General features: G+C 39.8%; 1 protein-coding gene across 1 annotated transcript in view; it reads left to right on the forward strand.

Moving 5' to 3' along the window:
• Window positions 1-3,316: 3,316 nt before the first annotated feature.
• The window catches only part of LOC114645732 (apolipoprotein L3-like), a 28,811-nt gene continuing 9,408 nt past the window's right edge, over window positions 3,317-22,719 (forward strand). Inside the window, exons 1-5 of the mRNA XM_028793558.2 lie at window positions 3,317-3,443; window positions 9,981-10,101; window positions 13,251-13,307; window positions 16,332-16,376; window positions 17,482-17,521. Coding sequence (XP_028649391.2) covers window positions 13,263-13,307; window positions 16,332-16,376; window positions 17,482-17,521 — 130 coding nt within the window. The 5' untranslated portion in view covers window positions 3,317-3,443; window positions 9,981-10,101; window positions 13,251-13,262. The remainder of the gene's footprint in view (window positions 3,444-9,980; window positions 10,102-13,250; window positions 13,308-16,331; window positions 16,377-17,481; window positions 17,522-22,719) is intronic.

Raw genomic sequence — 22,719 nt, forward strand, 5'->3', positions numbered from 1 at the left:
AAACATAGATATAATTAGTAGAAGGGTCCTTAGATACAATATCATAATGTAAAAAGAAAAAAAAACAGTTAAGCTGGAAAGCAAAACAAAATTGCAGAGGTTCCAAGGCCAAAAGACCACCCAGCCCCCCTGAGCATTCTACCTAACATAAGTCTGCTTAAATCATTCCTCATTTTTTCCAGATTTCATCTGAAGTTAATCAGTGTTTAATTTGTGCTTTCTGAGGGTATTCAAAGACTGATTTTAATGGATTGCAAAAGTCTGATCTGGCGAGTCTTTGAAAATTTTTAAATAGAGAGATGTACTCTGTCCCAGAGGAGAGATGATGGTGATGAACAATAGATAGATAGATAGATAGATAGATAGATAGATAGATAGATAGATAGATAGATAGATAGATAGATAGATAGATAGATAGATAGATAGATAGATAGATAGATAGATAGATAGATAGATAGATAGATAGATAGATAGATAGATTTGCTCAAGCCACTTTCACTCTTATGCTCTCATTGTCCTTCTTTCTGTTTCTGAGAGGAGATACCATTTGTTAACAGCACACAAACCAAGGTCTCAATATTTCTAGTTTGCTAATGGCAGATTGTAAAAGAGGAAGCACAGTTTTTGAAAAATTAGATTTTTTAAGTACTGAAAACGTACAAACTATATATGTATCATAAATATCAAGTTGTAACATTTTTAAAAACTGTGTGAAGCATTAATTTTAAATATTTAAAAACCAAAATATTTTTAAAAAGTACTTTTTTTTATTAAAGTACAAAACAAAACATGTTAATTAATATGACTCCATGTCGAAGGCTCCTGCTAGCTTCCATGTATTCTCTCAATGAGTTCCTTGATCTGCTTTCTCCATTTCAGACTTGGAGGGCACCACATCATAATTTAACAGAACTGGGCATAAGGTACATGCCAGCATGTTCATCCATCATCTTCAGAGACACATCCACAGTATATTAACTGACACCAGGCCACAGTTGCTGATTAATCTGAGGCCATGTTTTTAAAATACAGGAAGAAAAAGAGAGCAAGCACAGGGAGAACAGACAGACTCCACAGAGAAGATGCCCTTCCCAAGACACAAAGAATGTAATGGAAACTACAGTATAACTGCTGTGCAACCATGCATCCATTTATTAGGTTTGTGGCACACGGCTGGGGGTGGCACCCAGCCGGGACGCCCAGGAGGACAGGAGGAGGGCTCATGCCTCCTCCAGACCATGAGGGGGCGACCGCCCTGGTTCCTTTGGGGGTCACGGGTGCAGGGCTTGGAAGCCCAACCCTGTAGGGGCCCGTGATCCCCGCCAGGGGGCACCCCCATGCCTGAAGGACCTGGAACCCCAACTCTTCTGCCACACCAGGAAGTGTTGGGGGAAAGAAGACTGGGAACACCCGGACGGCTTCCGGGAGCACAGCCGGCATTTCCGCCACGCAGGGGAGTGGCCAGGGAGTGTCGGGAATCACCTGGAGCCCATCCGGGTAATTATAAAAGGGGCCACCTCCCTGCAGAGAAGGACTGGAGTCGGGTGAAGAGTGGACAAGGTTTCGAAGGTTTGACTTTAAAATTCTGCTTATGGTTTATAAAGCCTTAAATAATCTTGCCCCATCTTATATATCGGAATGTCTGACATCTTATATTCCAAATCGTAACCTCAGATCCTCAAATGAGTGTCTCCTTAGAATTCCAAGAGCAAAACTTAAAAGAAGTGGTGAGGCGGCCTTCTGCTGTTATGCACCTAAAATCTGGAATAGCCTGCCAGTAGGAATTCGCCAGGCTAATACAGTGGAGCACTTCAAAAAACTGCTGAAAACACATTATTTTAACATGGCTTTCTCATAACTTCACTTTAATTTAATCCTGATACTCTGTATATTCAATTCATTATAACAACTATTCATGGTGCTCTAAAATCTGTACTAACCCCTACTCGCTCTTCTGTTTCTTTTTCCGGTTTCTGTGCCACAACCATCTATTCAAAGCACCGTGATGTTCCAACATTGATGGATTAAAAGCCAGAAGTTTGCATGACCATCATCATCAAGTCCTTCCGTGAGAACCCTAAATACAAAGAGGACTGTTCATTTATGTGAGGTAGAATGCCCAGAGGGGACTGGGTGGTCTTGTGGCCTGGAACCCCTGCAGATTTGATTTTTTTTCTCCAGCCGTCTGGAGTTTTTTTTTTTTGTTTTTTCTGTCTCCCCTGGCCATCGGACCTTACTCTTATTCTATGTTAACTAATATTGTCTAATTTTAATTTCTTACTTTGTCTTTTATTTTTCTTTTCTTCATTATGTAAAGCACTTTGAGCTACTTTTCTGTATGAAAATGTGCTATATAAATAAATGTTGTTGTTGTTGTTGAATTAGATGATCTACAAGTCTCCGACTTAAAGTTTAAATCTGAACAATATATTCAATCTCTTTTTGCTGTTCCGTTATTTCACCAAGTAATAATTTCCAATTGTTTGTGCTAATGTGATCTTTACTATCAGTTTTTTGAGACTTTTGAATTTTAGTACTTTCATTATCTCTAACCTGCTCTGCATGTGTATTGCGCCAATGTTTTTGAGTTCTTTACGATGTTCTACTTTGTCATCTACTCTTTGTCTTTTATTTCCTGCTCCAGATGTAGTTAAATCTCTTGTCACAAATTCCCGTCTTGCGGGATATGAAAGTATCTCTCTGAAAAAGTCACATCTCATCCCACCGTAGGTGTCCTCTGTCTCTTGTATAGGACTGCTGTACCTAATTAATAATGTAATTTTATAACCTGCTTTAGAGTTAGGAGAGTTTGGGGAGGGCTGGATGGTGGGGTCACAGCTTATCCCAGCACATTAATGACAAGGCAGGACTCAGCCATGTGGTGTCAGTCCATTGTAGTGCCCACTTATGCACAGAGGTACCCACACATGAGACCAATTCTGAATCACCACTCAGCCATAGCATGCATAACTCTGAGGATGTGAGAGGAAAACAGTCACACGCACGTGGAGAACATACACTGTCCACAAAGACAACAAACAGGTGTATGCAGCAAACAACATCCGTGAGGCAGCAGGGCCATCTCTTGTGCCCCTGTGTACCCACTTATTTTATTATACACTTTGAAAATATAAGATTGAGTTCTATCAGTAAGATGCATCTCAGAAAAATAGATTATTGAAGGAAACATTCTAAAAACTACCATTAGGTTGCGCCATCACGCGTTCCTAACCATAGAATATCATTCAAAACATAAAGCGCATTTCTGAATATGACTGGGCGTGGCCTGCTAGAGGCGGCTGCGGTGAAACGAAAGCAGGTTACTGTATTTAGAGGTACTTTAAAGAAGTGAAAGTATACGCGGAGAAAACCAGGGGTATACATTACTTGTAGCGCTGGAGACGTTCAGCAAATGACAAGTTTTATATTTTCTTCATTTTAAGGTAAGGACCAGCGACAGCCAAGTAACAATAAACTGGATAAATGTTACTGTAAAAAAATAAATAAATAAAAGCCGGCTTAATGACCTTATGTTAAGAACGTTTGCTGCCGTTTTGGACTTTGTTGCAGAAGTTGTTAGTGCGTCGCGCTTTAAGCTTATTAGCACTTGACAGAAATGTGAATTTCCGGCCGAAATATTTGCCTTTCCCTTTAAATTCGAGGTGCAAAGTGGAGCAGACAGGATAGTAAATCAAGCAAGTAACCACCCAAATAACAAACACTACTGTATTTTAAAATCGTGCGCTTCACAAAGTAATTCAGTTTGTTCTGTGTGTTTTCTTTTCCTTTTTTCTCAACACCTAACAACTTAACGTTGCACAATATCAAGGTGACGAACACAACTGTCTTTATTATGAAGGAATCGAAGCCGACCAGGAGCCACGCGTCACTCCTAAGAGCTCATCGCCGGGCCGACACTAACCTTTAGCCCTTCGTTGACGTTCTGTAGTTCTGTCGCACGGGCAGTAAGGATGGAATAATTGAGTCTGTCAGCTAAATTTATGTAGAAAAGAGCGCTGTGTAAATGTGTCTGGTGTTATACGTGCTCCCTGTGCCGGCATGTGACATGACGGTGCTGTACGATCATGTCATATCTTTTTAAAAAGTTTGCACACTTGCTTAACGGGTTTTTCTGCCATAGGCTTGGGCGACTTAAATACTTTAAATTCAATTAAAGAAAGCACGTAAGAAAAACTTTTTTTTTTAATTTATTTGTTTGTTTGTTTATTATTCTGAGTTTCACTCTGTTGTCTATCAATGGATATTTAACCGTGACGAGGAGTATACCCTGTAATTCAAAAAATGTGACAAGCAAATCTGAGTGATGTCAAAGTCTGATCCAGCATTTCACTGAACCCTGAAAATGAAAATGCTGGAGACTCCAAAGTGGCCGAGTCTGAATGTGAATCAATGTGCCCAGAGACTGACTGGTTCCTCTGTAGTTTTTGGATCCTTTCTTGCACATTAGGCTACTGGAGTAGTTTCTGGTTCTCTAAAAGTTCCAGTTTCTGTGTGGACGTTTCCCTAAAGTATAAAATCTTTAAAACTTTTGATGTGAAAAGGCATTTCTCCAAAACAACACTGGGTTGACTTTTGAAGGTTCACAAAGTATTACTTCCTACCACCATAAAGTTCAGTAATCTCAGAACTGGTATAGACGGAAGCACTCTGGCGCAGTTGTTAGTATTTCTTAAACCGAGACTTGTTTCGCTGTCTATAGTTTCCAAACATTGAAATCAGCTCTTGTTCATGTTCACGCTTTTATGCTGGTATCACACTACATGATTTTACTAGCAATTTTCAGTTGAAGCCTTCATTTACAACTTCACACCAGTCATGAAGTGTGGCATTCCCAACAATTCAGTCATAGAGCTTAGTTTTTCTGTTAGATATGATTTTCACTATTTGATTAATTTATTGAATGGTTTATATTCTTGTTAACTGTTAGCTTTTGCCCTTTCCACTCTCAGAAAGCATTTTAATTAAAGCCTCTTGATCTGTGACCCAGTCCCATTGTTACTTTTGCACAAGTATTCATTATTAAGAGTATTACTCTGAAACATCGGGTGGCACAGTGACGCAGTGGTAGCGCTGCTGCCACACAGTAAGGAGCCCAGGGTTCACATCTCGGGTCCTCCCTGCATGTTATTATGTTAAAATGGATAGTGATATCTCCACCTGGCATCTAATTTTCTTGAATCATACCAAAAAGACGAATATAACCTGCAGAAACTTGGGGATTTCTCTCAATATGACTATACAGCTCACGTATATTATGATTTCTCTTGACTGAAAAATCGCACCTTTACCACTCACACAAAGCCACTCTCCTGGTTTATGAGGAACAGCGCTTCCACCTCTACTGCTGTATGGAAAACCTAGAACTGCTGAAATACATTCTCACTTGTGTATGGGAGTTTTAGCCTGCACTTGTTCAACTTTTCTGGAGTTTGAATTTTAGCTATGCTCACCAATAAGCCTGAGCCACCTAACAACATCTACTTCAGTGTTTCTCAGCCTTTAAGTATTTGTGACCCGAGTTTTCATAACAGTTTTAATCGTGCCCCCTAATGTTTTTTTAAAAGGAGATGGACTGTTGTATGGAGTAAGATTTCTTCCTCACATGTTTAGGCCTGCAGATGAGGCATGCATAAATGAACCATAGCTGGAAGCAAATCTCACCATTGAGGCTCTTCAAGAACTTTTTTCTGATGCTCTTGATACAAAAACCATGATTTTACAAAATGGGATGGCACTGGAAATGTTTTTGGCAGCCCAGGGTGGTACCTGCAGGAAACAGAAATGTTGCTCCTACACCCTGGACTCTTCTCACAATATACTGATATCTGATCTGGCTTATCAAATTCTCCACACAGCTGATCCAGTTTTAAAGGCCTGATGTTGGTTTAAATCCAGGACAATCGCAAGCCCAGACACTCAGAATCCTCGCTCAGTCTCTTGAGCGCCCCGATTAGAGCCTCCATTGACTCCACGAAGATCACAGAATCGTCAGCAAAGTCAAAATCCGTGAATCTTTCTTCACCAACAGATGCCCCACAGCCGCTGGACCCCACAACCTTGCCCAACAGTTTGGCTGAAAGCAGTATTTGTTGCTTTAATAACTTTTGTAATTTGGTTATATTGCCTAATCACTTGAACTGCCTTATGCTAATGTACAGCTGCCTGATTCAAATGCTTGAGGTAAATGTTTATTGATTATTATTGTACTAGCAGAACAAAAGGCATAGGGACTGTCAGAGATAATTTCTTTTGCTAAATATGATTTTCACTATTTGATTATATATTGATTTTGAATGACTTATATTCTTGTTAACTGTTAGCTTTTCCCTTTAGCACTCTTAGAAAGCATTTAATTAAAGCCTCTTGGTCTGTGACCCAGTCCCACTATTATTTTTTCACATATTTAGGTATTGATAAGAGAATCATAGTGTAGCAGAATTCTAACTCCAAGGGTCCATTTGTCAGTAATTTGCAAGGACATGAGAAATGCCCACTAATCATGCACTTCTGTAATTAAGTGTGTACTTAAAAAGTGTAATCAACATCTGTAATTCAGTTGTCTCCTTCTGGTTATTATGGTATCTCTATGCGAGTGTCAATAATAAGAGCATTTTTTCCCATCGTGAACAGGCTTCATGAATTAGAGTTTAACATGCACTCCAACTTACCGCTATCCTGATTTGGCCGAAAAACAGATATCTAGTTTCTAGAGTTAAACCGGGAGATGCCTGCAAAAGGCAAAACAAATGAAAATAAAAATAAAATGAAGTGACTGAAACCCAAATGAGAGGCAAAAATCACAGTCAATAATCGGGCAAGAACTTGAAAACCAGGTAAAATATGAAAAATGATCACAAAGAGAATTCATAAAGTTTTGGAAGGTTTAATCTGCTGATTGGGTAAGGCTTATGCCAGCGGTTCTCAAACTGTGGGGTGTGCCCCCCTGGTGCAAAGTAACAAAAAAAGGGGCCTTGAATGTTTCCATATGTGGCGTAATTTCGCTATTCGTAGGGAAATTTTAAACTTGTAGCGGTGTATCAGCAGCAAAAAATATAGGAATAATTTTTATTAGGGTTTCAAAAAAACGTTAGGGGGGCGCGATTAAAACTGTTATGAAAACTCGGGTTGTTAATACTTAAAGGTTGAGAAACGCTGGCTTATGCAAAGGATGACCTTTTATCCTGTCTGCTGAATAATTCATGGTCACGATCCTGGAGACCACATCCCTAGAAATGCGATCCTGACAATAGTACACAAAAATGCTTTCCATAACAGTAAATGAATTTCCCCTTGGGATTAATAAAGTCTATCTATCTATCTATCTATCTATCTATCTATCTATCTATCTATCTATCTATCTATCTATCTATCTATCTATCTATCTATCTATCTATCTATCTATCTATCTATCTATCTATCTATCTAAAAGGCTATAATATCTCCAATTTCAGCCACAACAAAATCAAACCAGTTTGAGTTTGTCATGATTCATTGGGGTCCATAGAGCTGACAACTGGAACCCTACCCCTAACCCTAACACCCCATAATGACAACGTGAAAAAAGTTTACTTGAGATTTTTGAAAATTTATTAAAAATAAAAAAATTGAGAAAGCACATGTACATAAGTATTCACAGCCTTTGCCATGAGCTCGAAATTGAGCTCAGGTGCATCCTGTTACCCCTGATCATCCTTGAGATGTTTCTGCAGCTTAACTGGAGTCCACCTGTGGTAAATTCAGTTGGTTGGACATGATTTGGAAAGGCACACACCTGTCTATATAAGGTCCCACAGTTGACAGTTCATGTCAGAGCACAAACCAAGCATGAAGTCAAAGGAATTGTCTCAAGGCACAAATCTGGGGAAGGTTACAGAAAAAATTCTGCTGCTTTTAAGGTCCCAATGAGCACAGTGGCCTCCATCATCCGTAAGTGGAAGAAGTTCGAAACCACCAGGACTCTTCCTAGAGCTGGCCGGCCATCTAAACTGAGCGATCGGGGGAGAAGGGCCTTAGTCAGGGAGGTGACCAAGAACCTGATGGTCACTCTGTCAGAGCTCCAGAGGTCCTCTGTGGAGAGAGGAGAACCTTCCAGAAGGACAACCATCTCTGCAGCAATCCACCAATCAGGCCTGTGTGGTAGTGTGGCCAAACGGAAGCCACTCCTTAGTAAAAAGCACATGGCAGCCCGCCTGGAGTTAGCCAAAGGCACCTGAAGGACTCTCAGACCAGGAGAAAGAAAATTCTCTGGTCTGATGAGACAAAGATTGAACTCTTTGGTGTGAATGCCAGTCGTCACGTTTGGAGGAAACCTGGCACCATCCCTACAGTGAAGCATGGTGTTGGCAGCATCATGCTGTGGGGATGTTTTTCAGCGGCAGGAACTGGGAGACTAGTCAGGATAAAGGGAAAGATGACTGCAGCAATGTACAGAGACATCCTGGATGAAAACCTGCTCCAGAGCGCTCTTGACCTCAGACTGGGGCGATGGTTCATCTTTCAGCAGGACAACGACCCTAAGCACACAGCCAAGATATCAAAGGAGTGGCTTCAGGACAACTCTATGAATGTCCTTGAGTGGCCCAGCCAGAGCCCAGACATGAATCCGATTGAACATCTCTGGAGAGATCTTAAAATGGCTGTGCACCGACGCTTCCCATCCAACCTGATGGAGCTTGAGAGGTGCTGCAAAGAGGAATGGGCGAAACTGGCCAAGGATAGATGTGAAACTGGCCAAGGATAGATGTGAAACTGGCCAAGGATAGATGTGCCAAGCTTGTGGCATCATATTCAACAAGACTTGAGTCTGTAATTGCTGCCAAATGTGCATCGACAAAGTATTGAGCAAAGGCTGCGAATACTTATGTACATGGGATTTCTCAGTTTTTTTTACTTTTAATAAATTTGCAAAAACCTCAAGTAAACTTTTTTCATGTTGTCATTTATGGGGTGTTGTGTGCAAAATTCTGAGGAAAATAATGAATTTAATCCATTTTGGAATAAGGCTGTAACATAACAAAATCTGGAAAAAGTGCTGCACTGTGAATACTTTCCGGATGCACTGTATAAAGAAGAAAGGTGGGTGTTCTGAACCATACAAAAAGAAAGAGGCTTGGCGTTCCAGTGTTTCATGTTTGCTGTGTCACTATAGAAGGAAAGAAAGTAAATGACAGGATGAGCCTGCAGCTGAGCTCACCAAACCTGGAAAACATTCATACAGGCACCAGTGCTGTCAAAAAGCACTGGTAATTGGAAATCTGAAACTGCGCTTAAACATCACATAATCGTCGTCTCCAGTAATAATAATAATTCTTTGCATTTATATAGCACTTTTCTCACTACTTAAAGCGCTCAGCAATTGCAGGTTAAGGGCCTTGCTCAAGGGCCCAACAAAGCAGAGTCACTCTTGGCATTTGCATTATTTGAACCAGCAACCTTCCGATTACCAGTGCAGATCCCTAGCCCCAGAGCCACCACTCCACCTACAATGTGAATGTATAATCTGACTTCCTCAAGGCAGTAGGTTCCAGTAACTGTAATGTTTAACTCTGCCATACTCTCCGACATAAAGCCAAGAAGTATGCCCCTGACCTAAGCTGTACATAATCTAAACATGTCTGACTGATGTGTAACTTATTAAATGACTGCCTGTGGTCAGTATGAGCAACTCAGTGGATTCAGCATCCTCGGCACTAGTATTCCACATATTCTTCCTGTTTCTGTGTGGACTTTTCTCCAGGTACTGTAGTTTTCTCACCGTCAGGATTACACTGGAGCTCCAACGTAGTCTTTTGTGTTGATTTATTTTCAGTGTTTTGCTTTTTTATGTTATTTGTTTGACTAGGTGTTCATATGAGTTTTTTGATTTGTTTGAAATTCAAATATTATTCATAATTTTTTGTGTTATATGTGTTGTAATGTGTATTTTGTAATAATTATTTTGCTTTCTTTTTGCTTTTTAGCATTGAAGCCAAAGGAGGCAGGTCCTCCTATTCCTGCAGGTCAGCGATCATTAGGGGAGACACCTAGGCAGACCTTGAGCTCCAGTCTGATTTCTCTCTTTGTCTGCAGCTGAATGAAAAGGTACTTAATAACTGTTGTATTTAAGGTGATACTTAGCTATAGTTTAGTCTTTGAGGAAAGGCAAAATATTTTTAGAATCACTGGGAATTTCTTTTCTTAATGTTCTGTGTATTTAAATCATTTTTGATTCCTACATTTACAGTTAAAGATGTTACACTGTCTAATTTATTCTTAGGACTAATTCTGGTAGATATTTTAAAATTATTATTTATTTATTTGTTTATTGATTTTTATTACTATCACTATTACAGTAGTGCCCAAATATCTGCAGGTGACATGTTCCTAGATGTACTGTACCACAGAAGCTGAGAACTGTGTATAGTAGTGAACCCTACATATAAGTCATATTTAATTTACATAGATATCCATCCATCCATCCATTGTCCAACTCGCTGAATCCGAACACAGGGTCACGGAGGTCTGCTGGAGCCAATCCCAGCCAACACAGGGCACAAGGCAGGAACCAATCCTGGGCAGGGTGCCAACCCACCGCAGACATAGATATCTATGATATTTAATTAATACATTATGCTCAATATGACATTACATACATCAAATAATAATAAAATACATTGTACATTATTATACTTGTGCTCTCTCTCCCTTTATCTCTGTCTCTTAAATGAATGTGTCAGAGCAGTAAAAATGTCAGTGCTCAGAGGCAGACCCCACGTGCTGCAGGTGCATGCTGGGTTTTCGCCACACGCTGCACACAGAATGCAGCAATGCAAACATAGCACCATGTATGAAAAGTGGTGAAATGTTTGCTCAAAATTGTGCACAAATTGAAAATGATGAATTCTTTAACTCTAGAATTTTGTATTTAATTTTTTCAGGCCACTGTAAACCACAAAAAACTAAAACCGCAGAAACCAAATCCATGGATATGGGGATTCTGTAGTATTGTTAGTGTTTGTTGATGTTGCTGTTGTTATTGTCTGTTGCTTAAGAAATATCTTTATTTACTGTAATAAGGTTCTTGAGGCTGATCCTCCAATTAGCTGTGAACCACCCAGTCTCACTGAGATTGCACAGGTAGTGAACCAGCTGAGGAGAGGAAAGGCTGCAGGGATCTGTAGTATCCGGGGTGAACTTCTCCAGGCTGGTGGTAAGGCTGTCCTCCTGGCATTGCATGCAATCTTTGCTTCCATTTGGGAGACTGGCATCATCCCAACTGACTGGAAAATGGGACTTGTCGTCCCTATCTGGAAAGGGAAGGGTGATCGCCTGGATTGCAGCAACGACAGGGGGATAACACTGCTCTCGGTGCCCGGGTAAGGTCCTTGCTAGGGTCGTCCTCAATAGGATCCATGATCACTTGCTCACCTACCAGCAACCGGAACAGTCTGGTTTTACTCCTAAGAAGTCTACCATCGTCCACATCCTGGCACTGAGGGTGCTCATGGAGCACAAACGCGAATATCGGCAGAGTTTCTTTGCAGCCTTTGTCGATTTTCGTGAAGCGTTCGACTCAGTTGACCGAGCTGCCCTGTGGAATATCCTGAGGGTTTGCCGGATCCCCTCGTGGTTGCTGAATATCATGACCAGCCTGTACACTGGTACTGTGAGTGCTGTGCAGAGTGGAGGCAGGACCTCTGCGTTTTTTCCCAGTTGATTCTGGGGTTCATCAGGGGTGTGTTTTTTGCTCCTACTCTGTTCAATGCTTGTATTGACTGGGTGTTGGGCAAGGTCGTGGGGTCCAGCGGCTGTGGGGCATCTGTTGGTGAAGAAAGATTCACTGATCTTGACTTTGCTGACGATGCTGTGATCTTCGTGGAGTCAATGGAGGCTCTGATCAGGGTGCTCAAAAGACTGAGCAGGGAGTCTGAGTGTTTGGGCTTGAGAATGTCCTGGATAAAAACCAAGATCCAGGCCTTTAATGACCTCTTGGGCACAACCATTAGCAGTGTGTATGTCTGCGGAGAGAGTGTCGACCTTGTTGAGAGGTTTACTTACTTTGGCAGTGACATTCATGACTCTGGTGACTCTCTTATGAAGCCAATAGACGGAATGGGAGAGCATGGGGGGTCATGGGGTCACTGGAAAGGGGTGTGTGCTGCTCCTGATATCTCTGCAAAAGGACAAAGGTCCAAGTCTTTAGTGTCCTGGTGCTTCCTGTCTTGCTATATGTTTGCAAGACATGGATGCTATCCAGTGACCTGAGATGAAGACTGGACTCCTTTGGTGCTGTGTCTCTCCGGAAAATCTTTGGGTATCACTAGTTTGACTTTGTGTCGAATGAGCGGTTGCTCATGGAGTCCTGAATGATGCACATTACCTGCATTGTGGGGGAGCATCAGTTACGGCACTAAGGCCATGTGGCGTGTTCCCCCGAGGGTGATCCGGCTCATAAGATCCTCATTGTTGGGGACCTGAGTGGCTGGACCAGGCCAAGGGGTCGCCCATGTAACACCTGGCTGCGGCAGATAGAAGGTCATTTCCGAAGGGTGGGACTGGACCACGTGTCTGCCTGGGTGTTTGCCAACCGGGATCCCGAGTTGTTTCATCGTGTAGTGGGTGCGGCAATGCACTGTACCAGTGCATGCTCCCCAACTTGACTTGACTTGACTGTAATAAATCACGGTGCTTCCCTTGTGTCAGTAGCTGTTTGGACACATGGTCATAGTGATAAAAGCATGTTTCATTGTCAGTTCTAAAATGCTTGTTATGTGTCCCAAATTTTGAAATTTGACATCTTCTGTGGAACACTGGATGTGGTGATGCTTCATTTAAGAAGTCAACATTTTATAAATCTAATGTGCACTGAACCTAACTCACTGCAGTTCTACTACCTTATGCACCATCACGTTTTAATTCCCCATTATGATTTGGTTCACTGCAGCAACATTTTCTTCCATGGTCAGCGTCAAATGGGCTGAACAGACGTTTGGTAATCCTAGAAAGACAATGTATTACTTGAGATGGAAAATCACTAGACAGAGATGAAACAAATCTGCCCAGAGGAAAGACAAGCCATAAATATTTTCATTGTTTGATGGCAGGTTTGGCACATTTAATTCCAGATGCCTACATTTAATATGTGTTATCAGAAAATGGCCTTCACTAGAAGGGTTTTTGATTCTCCATCTCTGCCGATTGTTTTATAATTTGAAGTCTGTAATTCTAAACTTTTATGTTTGGACTTTCAGAAAATTTGAAACATGTACAAAAATACCAAGAATGTTAATGGAGACCCAAACCTGGAGGTAAGGTTTTGTTTGTTTAGGTACTAAATATTTAAAATTGCAAATGACAAACAATTTTCAAGCAAGGTTATACGTTCTACATGTCTGATCATCTTGATTCCTAAATTATGATATTCTTTATTTTATTGTATACTTTAGTCATACATTTTCTTCGCTCTTTCATCATCAGAAGGGTTAATGCTCTGATATTCTGAAAGCAATACATCCATCTATTTCCAACAAAAGGTTATTCATAAACAGCACTGAAAGTTCATCACGACACATTCATTTCTCAAATCTCTCCTTCCTATGATGATTTTTCCAGCCTGCACAACTTAGATTGTGAAAAGAAAAGGACATCTCAGGAAACGCTGCATTTCTATAAGTGTATTGTGAGGTGGTACACATTGCCTGACAACCAGGCTCTTATGTCTCAAGGCTACTGCTAGTCTAAAAACACCCACACACTCTTGAACACAGGCAGCAAAGGACAAAACAGAGAAAAGCAAATGTAGTCGCTAATCAGTTTCTTAGTGAGCCTGAATGTTACTGATTAAATGGAATAACTTGACTGTGTTAGGTTAAGAACAAGAGAGAAAAACAGAATTAGATAGATAGATAGATAGATAGATAGATAGATAGATAGATAGATAGATAGATAGATAGATAGATAGATAGATAGATAGATAGATAGATAGATAGATAGATAGATAGATAGATAGATAGATAGATAGATAAGATAGATAGATAGATAGATAGATAGATAGATAGATTACTTTGTTGTAGATTTAATTTTAAATTTATAAATTTGCCAGTTTTGCTTATCAATGAACACTTGATAACTCAAAGTGAAAACACACTTTCAGAAATGTTTGCAAATTTATCCATCCATCCATCCAATTTCCAACCCGCTGAATCTGAACACAGGGGTCACGGGGGTCTGCTGGAGCCAATCCAGCCAACACAAGGCACAAGGCAGGCCAATCCCGGGCAGGGTGCCAACCCACCGCAGGACACACACAAACACACCCACACCCCAAGCACACACCAGGGCCAATTAGAATCTCCAATCCACCTAACCTGCATGTCTTTGGACTGTGGGAGGAAACCGGAGCGCCCGGAGGAAACCCACGCAGACACGGGAGAACATGCAAACTTCACGCAGGTAGGACCTGGGAAGAGAACCCAGGTTGCAAATTTATTAAAAATCAAAACCTTTGTTGTGGAATAAAAGCATATACTGTAAATTCTCTTCTGTGGAAATCCAGATGGTGTTCAGGTTGTCCTGTTTGCTTCACTGATCCTTGAGATGCGTCTCTAACTTGATTGGAGTCCGCCTGTGGACATCACTTAGAAAGGCACACATGTATCTGTGTAAAGAGGGTCCCACAATTCACGCTGCATGTCAGGACAAAAACCAAGCCATGAAGTACAAGGATCTCTCTGTAAAATTTAGTGATCAAATTGTGATGAGGAATACATCTGGACAAGGGGATTAAACAATTTCTAAAGCTTTGAGCGTTCCCAGGAGCAGAGGGTCCTTAATAATCATGAAATGGAAGAAGTTTGGAGCCTATGCCTCCTATGTTTTTCCAAGAATATCCATGTAAAGTACAAACAAGTGTATAGGTGTGTGTATATAGCTATACTGTATATATGTATGTAAAATAAAAAAAATGTATGTTGTGTAGATAACTTAAGGGTGAGTGTTTACAAAACATTACCTTACATTGTATTAATAGCAGATAAGAAGCAGATTTAATAATAAATTGATAAGTTGAATCTGAGGGTTTTTCTTGAGTAGGTTAGATGTGCCTCCCTCATTACATTCTGAATAAGAGGCCAGTTTAGTGGTGAAATGGCTGCATTTATAACATTTTTGAATACCACTGTTGGTGCTCTCTCCTGTAATAATAAAAAGGCTTGCAGTGATGTCTGTGAACCTCAGTCCCCCCTACCCCCCCATATTGTACATGCTTTCAGTATTTCATGGATTCAGTTGCTCAACAAGCTATCCAGTTCATTCATGTGGGATTAAACAACAATTTATGAAGCCACAGTAAACCTGGAAATCCAAAGAGACAGCATTCATGGTTCCAGTCCAGCAAGTGTTTATTGCCAATTATGGAATCAAATCAGTCACAAAAAGAACACATTTTCAGCTGAGCAGTGTAAATGACGGACGGGAAATGTGCATTTCAGCCAGCAATGACAATGGGCCAGCACTTTAAAAACACAGAAACATCTGCTTTCCTACCTTAATCCATTACATACACACACCTGGGCAATGCCAGATATCCCACTAATTTCTATTTGAATTACATTACAAAATTGTGTCGAACTGTCTCTGTAAAGTTCTTTGGTATAATGCTACCCATAATTTAGATTTATTTACGTATGTAGCTGATAAGTTTATGATAAGCAAATTACAGATGAGCTGCATCCATTTTTAGTTAATGAAGTTAAAGCCTGAAATTCCACTCATGAGGTTTAGAGTCTACAAAAGCATGAACTAATTTTTCAGCATCTTGCAATGTTATAAGAGATCTAACTTTTGCTATATTTCTTAAGTGAAAAAATGCTGTCCTAGTGATCTGATTAATATGTGATTTAAAATTCAGGTCACAGTCAGCAGTTACCCCTAAATTCTTTACCTCCGTCTTGACTTTTAATCCTAATGCATCAACTTTATTTTTAATAACCTCATTATAGCCATTGTTGCCAATCACTAAAATTTCTGTTTTCTCTTTATTTAGTTTGAGAAAATTACTACTCATCCATTCAGAAACACAAGTAAGACACTCTGTCAGTGAATCTGAGATTGATGGCACCTTCATCCACCATCTTGTCACCTAGACACATTCTCTTGTCAGTATGATCACAGGAGTTTCTTTTGTTTTCCAAATCCTGTTCATGTGTGCCATAAGGTCAGCCAGAAAGGAGGGCTTTCAGCACAGTCAATGTGGATCAGGCCACGGTGCCCCCATACACTGAGTTGGTGTGTTTGTGCTAAGTGTCACATCTTCTTCTTCTTCTTCTCTGTAGGAAGAGGCCCTTTTACAAGACAGCAGCTATTTCTACAGACCGCAGGTTTGTTTGTTTTTCTTCCTCATTTTTTTAAAGTGTTAATGTCTTAGAAATTAAGTCAGTGACTTCCTTGTTTTTATAGTGATGTGAAAAATTATACATGAAGTGATTTCTGAAAAATGTTTATGATAAATTCTTGTTCAGCATGGGCAGACTTTCTGACAGCTCCACCCTATAGGTGCCTAACAGAAATAAAATGAGCCTGCACACTTTTTCTGCTGCGTCATTTTAGTTCACACCCATCTTCTTCTTCTTGTTTTTGGCTGCTCCTGTTAGGGGTTGCCACAGTGGATAGTTCACAGCCATCTATTAATGGAAACTTTTTTCACAGTAAAGTCAATTTAAAAAAATGAACAACCTTCTGCTTAAAATAACTGAACAGTAGATAGATAGATAGATAGATAGATAGATAGATAGATAGATAGATAGACAGACAGACAGACAGACAGACAGACAGACAGACAGACAGACAGACAGACAGATAGATAGATAGATAGATAGATAGATAGATAGATAGATAGATAGATAGATAGATAGATAGATAGATAGATAGATAGATAGATAGATAGATCATGCTTTATTTGTACCAAGGAGACATTTAGCAACTGTTGATTTTTATTGTATCCTATTCTAAAGGATAGATGATCTTTTCGTGCTGTTTTAATTTAAATGAGTTCTTTGTGACTTTCACTTGTGTCTTCCTCTTTAGTAAAACCCCAGACTCTGGACACAATCGGACAGCTTAATGATTTTAACTTTAAGAGTACAGTACCTGGTAACTTTAGGGGCGGCACGGTGGCACAGTGCCTCGTAGTTAGGAGACCTGGGTTCTCCCCGTGTCTGCGTGGGTTTCCTCCCACAGTCCAAAGACATGCAGGTTAGGTGCATTGGTGATTCCAAATTGTCTCTAGTGCGTCCTTGGTGTGTGTGTGTGTGTGTGTGTGTGCCCTGTGGTGGGCTGGCGCCCTGCCCAGGGTTTGTTTCCTGCCTTGCGCACTGTGTTGGCTGGGATTGGCTCTAGCAGACCCCCGTGACCCTGTAGTTTGGATATAGCGGGTTGGATAATGGATGGATGGTAACTTAATGTCACATTTATTTTCTTTGACAGGACAATATTAGCCTATTGGACTGGCACTATTCGGAGGATTGTAAGTTATTATTTATAAGAAGATGTTCTATTTTTGTCTGTCTTACAACTTATTCTATGGGACAGTTCTGTCCATAATCATTTCTTTCATTTCTTCAGTCTTCAAACTCTACTAATTTCTCTAACTTATTTGAATTTGATGTATTTCTTAAGCAAATATATTGTAGCAATCAGTGTGGCAAAACAAAAAAGAATAGCAAACCTAACACATAATATATGTATATATTTATAGACTGTTTAAAGAAATGACTCTTAATATACCCAAATATTAATAATTACAGTAAGCAGACTTCAATAAAAATATCAATCAAAGAACACTTGAATAAGCAGAGGGGTGACAGAGGGCACACCGTGGGTTTGAACTGGCACCCAATTTCACTGACCAGACTCAGGATTCAAACCCAGCATGGTGGATCCAAGAGGCATCTGCAGTAACGATTGCTCCAGCATTTATTTCAGTGCCTATAAAAAGTATTCAACCCTTCATGTCAGGATTGAGCAGATGCATCTATGATAGTCTTGAGTCTGTGTGCAGGTCCCTCTGTCTCTGTTAGTTTTCTGCATCTGCACACTGTCATTTTCTTATTCTTCTTTTCTAAACTGCTCAGTCTCCGTTGGGCTGCATGTTCATTGTGAGTGAGCAGTGTTTTCTAAGTCCTGACACAAATTCTCAATTGGATTGAGCTCTGGATTCTGATGCAGCTACTTCAGGACATTCACATTGTTGTTTTAAGCCATTGTTGTGTATCTTTGGCTTTATTCTTGGAGTCATTGTCTTACTGGAAAACAAATAATTTCCCAGAGGTTCAGATTCCTTGAAGACTACAACAGATTTTACTCCAGGATTTTACTGCATTCGTTTTTCCCTCATGAGAAGGATCCCTTTAACATGATGCTGCTGTCACCACACTTCACAGTGAGAACGGTGTGGTTGTGATAATGTGCAGTATTTGGATTACACCCAACTTGCTGTTTAATCTGTTGGTCAAAAAACTACATTTTAGACTCATCAGACCATAGAACTTTCTTCCAACTAACTTTATAGAAGTGCTATTTGAAGCCCATTTGGAGCCCTGGGCAGTATGCAGTGATGTCACCCCTTGCTGTCCACAGTGTGTAGTCGGCATTATTAGCATTTAATGACCTGTGTGTCCATCTAGTGCACACCCCTTCAGTACCACAAACAGTGTCCCTTTTTATATATATAATAGACTTTAAGGAGCGTGCACCCCATAGTATACAAAATGTTCACACTTTAACTTTTATAAATGGAGCCTATTGGGTAAAAGCACTCACTCAGTGTCATAAGAGTTCAATGACCCTAGGGGTACCCATTTGTGTCCAGAGTGTCTGCTTCTTAACTCTCATAAATGGCACCCCACAGATAACGCCACCCCAGATGGCCACCTATGTTGCCTGTTGAATTGACCAACTCCGGTTCACAGTTCCTTATGTGCCTTCTGGCAGACTTTGGCCAAGATGACCTGTGCATTTTTTTGTCTTTGCCACTATCCCATAAAGCTGCAACTGTGGAAGCACTGGACAAAAGCTCTAACATGCATAGTGTCTCTCCGATCTCAGCTGCTGTAGTTTGTAACTCCTTCTCATAGGTCTCTTGGTGGCCTCCCTCACTAGTCTTCGTCTTGCATCGTCACTCAGCTCCAGGCAGATGCACAGCTGTGCCATACTCCTCTTATTTCTTCATGATTGACTTCACTGGATAGTCAGTATTTTGGATATTTTCTTGTCTCCATCCCCTTCACATTGACAGGTGATCTCTGTTGAACTCATTATGGGACTTCTAAAACCGATTGGCTGCTATGGATGTATCATATTAAAAGGCGCAAATTCTTATAATCAGTTATTTTCTGTTTTGTATTTGCAATTATTTAAGACCACTTTACAGAGATCTGCTTTCAGTTCGAAATTAAAGAGTGTTTTTTCTGTTTGTCAGTGTCAAAAAAGCCAAATTTAATCCACTGTGATTCAATATTTTAAAACAACAAAATATGAAAACATCCAAATGGGTGAATACGTTTCATAGGCACTGTATATTATCTAACTGTATTTTATCTTTTCTAAGCACGGTGGCAGGTACCTATCCCAGCAAGCAGTCTCCTTACTGCAAGGCAGCAGTGCTTCCACTGCACTTTCGTGTCGTCCTTTTATATATACCAGTAATGGCGACTGCACAATAACATGCAGTGAATCCACTTGACTTGAGCATACATAGCTTTCATACTCTTTCTCTGTATGTTTACCATTTCTTTGCTCAGAGATTGATGTGCTTGCTGCTTCCTGAGCAGATCTTCTTTTCTCCACCCTAGCGGCCCACTTCTTCTCTTCTACCGTCAGCATCTTTTCGCGTTAAAACTGATTAAGTCAGTGTTTGTATTGACTACTTTGTTGATTATTTAGTATGCATGCACAGCACGGCCACCTTGTTGGCCACTGCCGAGACTAGATTCTACAATGAAATAAAAAAAATAAAAAGAGGAATAACCTTGGAGGTTAATCATCACCCAAAACGCGGATAGTAGACGTCACGTAGTATATGTGTACCAAATTTCAGGTCATTTGGTCAAATGGTTTTCGAGCTACAGGTGATTTAAAATCCTGGACAGATAAACGAACAGCCATGGTAGTGTAATATATAAGAAGATTATATTACTAGGGGGCTGTGCCCCCTGCTCGCTTTGCGTCTTCTGCTGCTCGTGGTGTGAAGAGAGGGGCTGAACACACCCCAAGGAGATGCAGTCACTCCTCCGAAACCCCATCTTAAACGGTGATATAATGGGAAACAAATACAGTTTTTTTTTTTACCTCCTCTTTGCACGATCAACTGCTGGCTTGCTGCTGCTGCTGTGTCACATGATCTGCATCTGCATGCGGCGCTTCGAACATTTAAAAGTCTGTACAGCAGCTATCCTTTTTGTCTCACTGCCTTGTCTCTCTTCTCCCCCAGACATTTTCTGCTCCTATTGGGGGTCCCGCTCCCGAGGCATGCCCCAATGAAGAGGATGATTTTCTGTTCTTTTAATTGAGAGACGGAACTGTAACCTCCGACTATATACAGAGCTTGATTCACTTCTCAAAGAGACTTATGTTTGTTTGAAGTGTTTGAATAACGTTTCTGTCTCTAAAATCTTCTGTGTATCTGTATAACTCTGTGACCTAAGCGTGACAGCGTATGAGGATTTCACTTTCACCAAACAACAAATCTTTTAATTCTCACGGATACGCCTCTTCATTGGGAAGAAAAACTACTGTTCCGTGATGGCAACACGAATTAGACGTTCTACAAGTCTCCGACTTAAAGTTTAAATCCGAACAATATATTTGATCTCTTTTCGCTGTTCCGTTATTTCACAGAGTAATAATTTCCACTTGTTTGCGTTAATGTGATCTTTACTATCAATTTTTTGAGACTTCCAAGTTTTCATTTTCCATTATCTCTAACCTGCTCTGCATGTGTATTGCGGCAACATTTTTGAATTCTTTACGGCATTCTACTTTGTCATCTACTCTTTGTCTTTTATTTCCGGCCCCGGGCCTGGTGAAATCTCTTGGCAGAAAGTCTCGCCTCGGGGGACATGAAAGTGTCTCTCTTCAAAAGATCACGTCTCATCCCAGGCTAAAAAGTCTCGTCTCCCAAGATTTTTTTATTATAATAGAGAGTCAGTCAATCATCGTCCAACCCGCTATATCCTAACACAGGGTCACGGGGGTCTGCTGGAACCAATCCCAGCCACCACAGGGCACAAGGCAGGAACAAATCCCAGGCAGGGCACCATCCCACCGCAGGGCACACACATGGGATAATTTGGGATCGCCAATGCACCTAACCAGCATGTCTTTGGACTGTGGGAGGAAACCCACACAGACACAGGGAGAATGCAAACTCCACGCAGGGAGGACCTGGGAAGCAAACCCAGGTCTCCTTACTGCGAGGCAGCAGCGCTACCACTGCGCCACTGTGCTGCCCATTATATTATATTATATTATATATATATATTATATTATATTATATTATATTATATTATATTATATTATATTATATTACTAGCAAAATACCCGCGCTTCGCAGCGGACAAGTAGTGTGTTAAAGAGGTTATGAAAAAAAAAAGGAAACATTTTAAAAATAGCGTAACATGATTGTCAATGTAATTGTGTTGTCATTGTTATGAGTGTTGCTGTCTTTTATATATATAATATACACACACACACATAAACATATATATACATATACATATACAGTATACATATATATACATATCTACCTATACACATATCTACATATACATATATCTACATATATATATACATATACACATCCACATATATATACAAACATACATACACACACACATATACATATATACATATACACATATACACATACATACACATACATATATATACACATACATACATACATACACACACACACATATATATATACACAGACACATATATATACATATATATTTACATAACTACATATATACACATATTTACATATATATACACATCTACATATATATACACATATATATACATATCTACATATATATATATATATATATATATCTAGACATACATACATACATACACATTATTATATATATATTATATATATAATTATATATATATTATATATATATATATTATATATATATATATATATTATACATATATATACACATATATACATATCTATATATATCTAGACATACATATATACATACATACATTGACATATATATATATATATATATATATATATATATATATATATATATATATATATATATATATATATATATATATATACATATCTACATATATATATATATATTATATATATATATCAAAATACCCACGCTTCACAGCGGCGATGTACTGCTTTAAAATTTTTATTAAGAAGAAAAGTAAACCTTTTTAAACTGAGGGAAAATGAATCAATAATTATTTGTTAAGGATTTCTTTGTATACCACGTTGTCAGTTCGCCCCTCTGGTTGTAATATGACCAAGCTGTGTGCTGAGCTTACTCTTCAGCATGCAACGTACAGTTGGCCATGTGAAAAGCAGTCCTGCCTCAAATCAATGCCAACCTTTTGTAGGGTCTGTCCCTGAGACTTATTAATTGTCATTGCGAAGCAGAGCCTTAGTGGAAATTGGAGGCGTTTGAATTGAAA

The sequence above is a fragment of the Erpetoichthys calabaricus genome, chromosome 2, assembly GCF_900747795.2.
Source record: "Erpetoichthys calabaricus chromosome 2, fErpCal1.3, whole genome shotgun sequence".
Classification (NCBI taxonomy): Eukaryota; Metazoa; Chordata; class Cladistia; order Polypteriformes; family Polypteridae; genus Erpetoichthys; species Erpetoichthys calabaricus.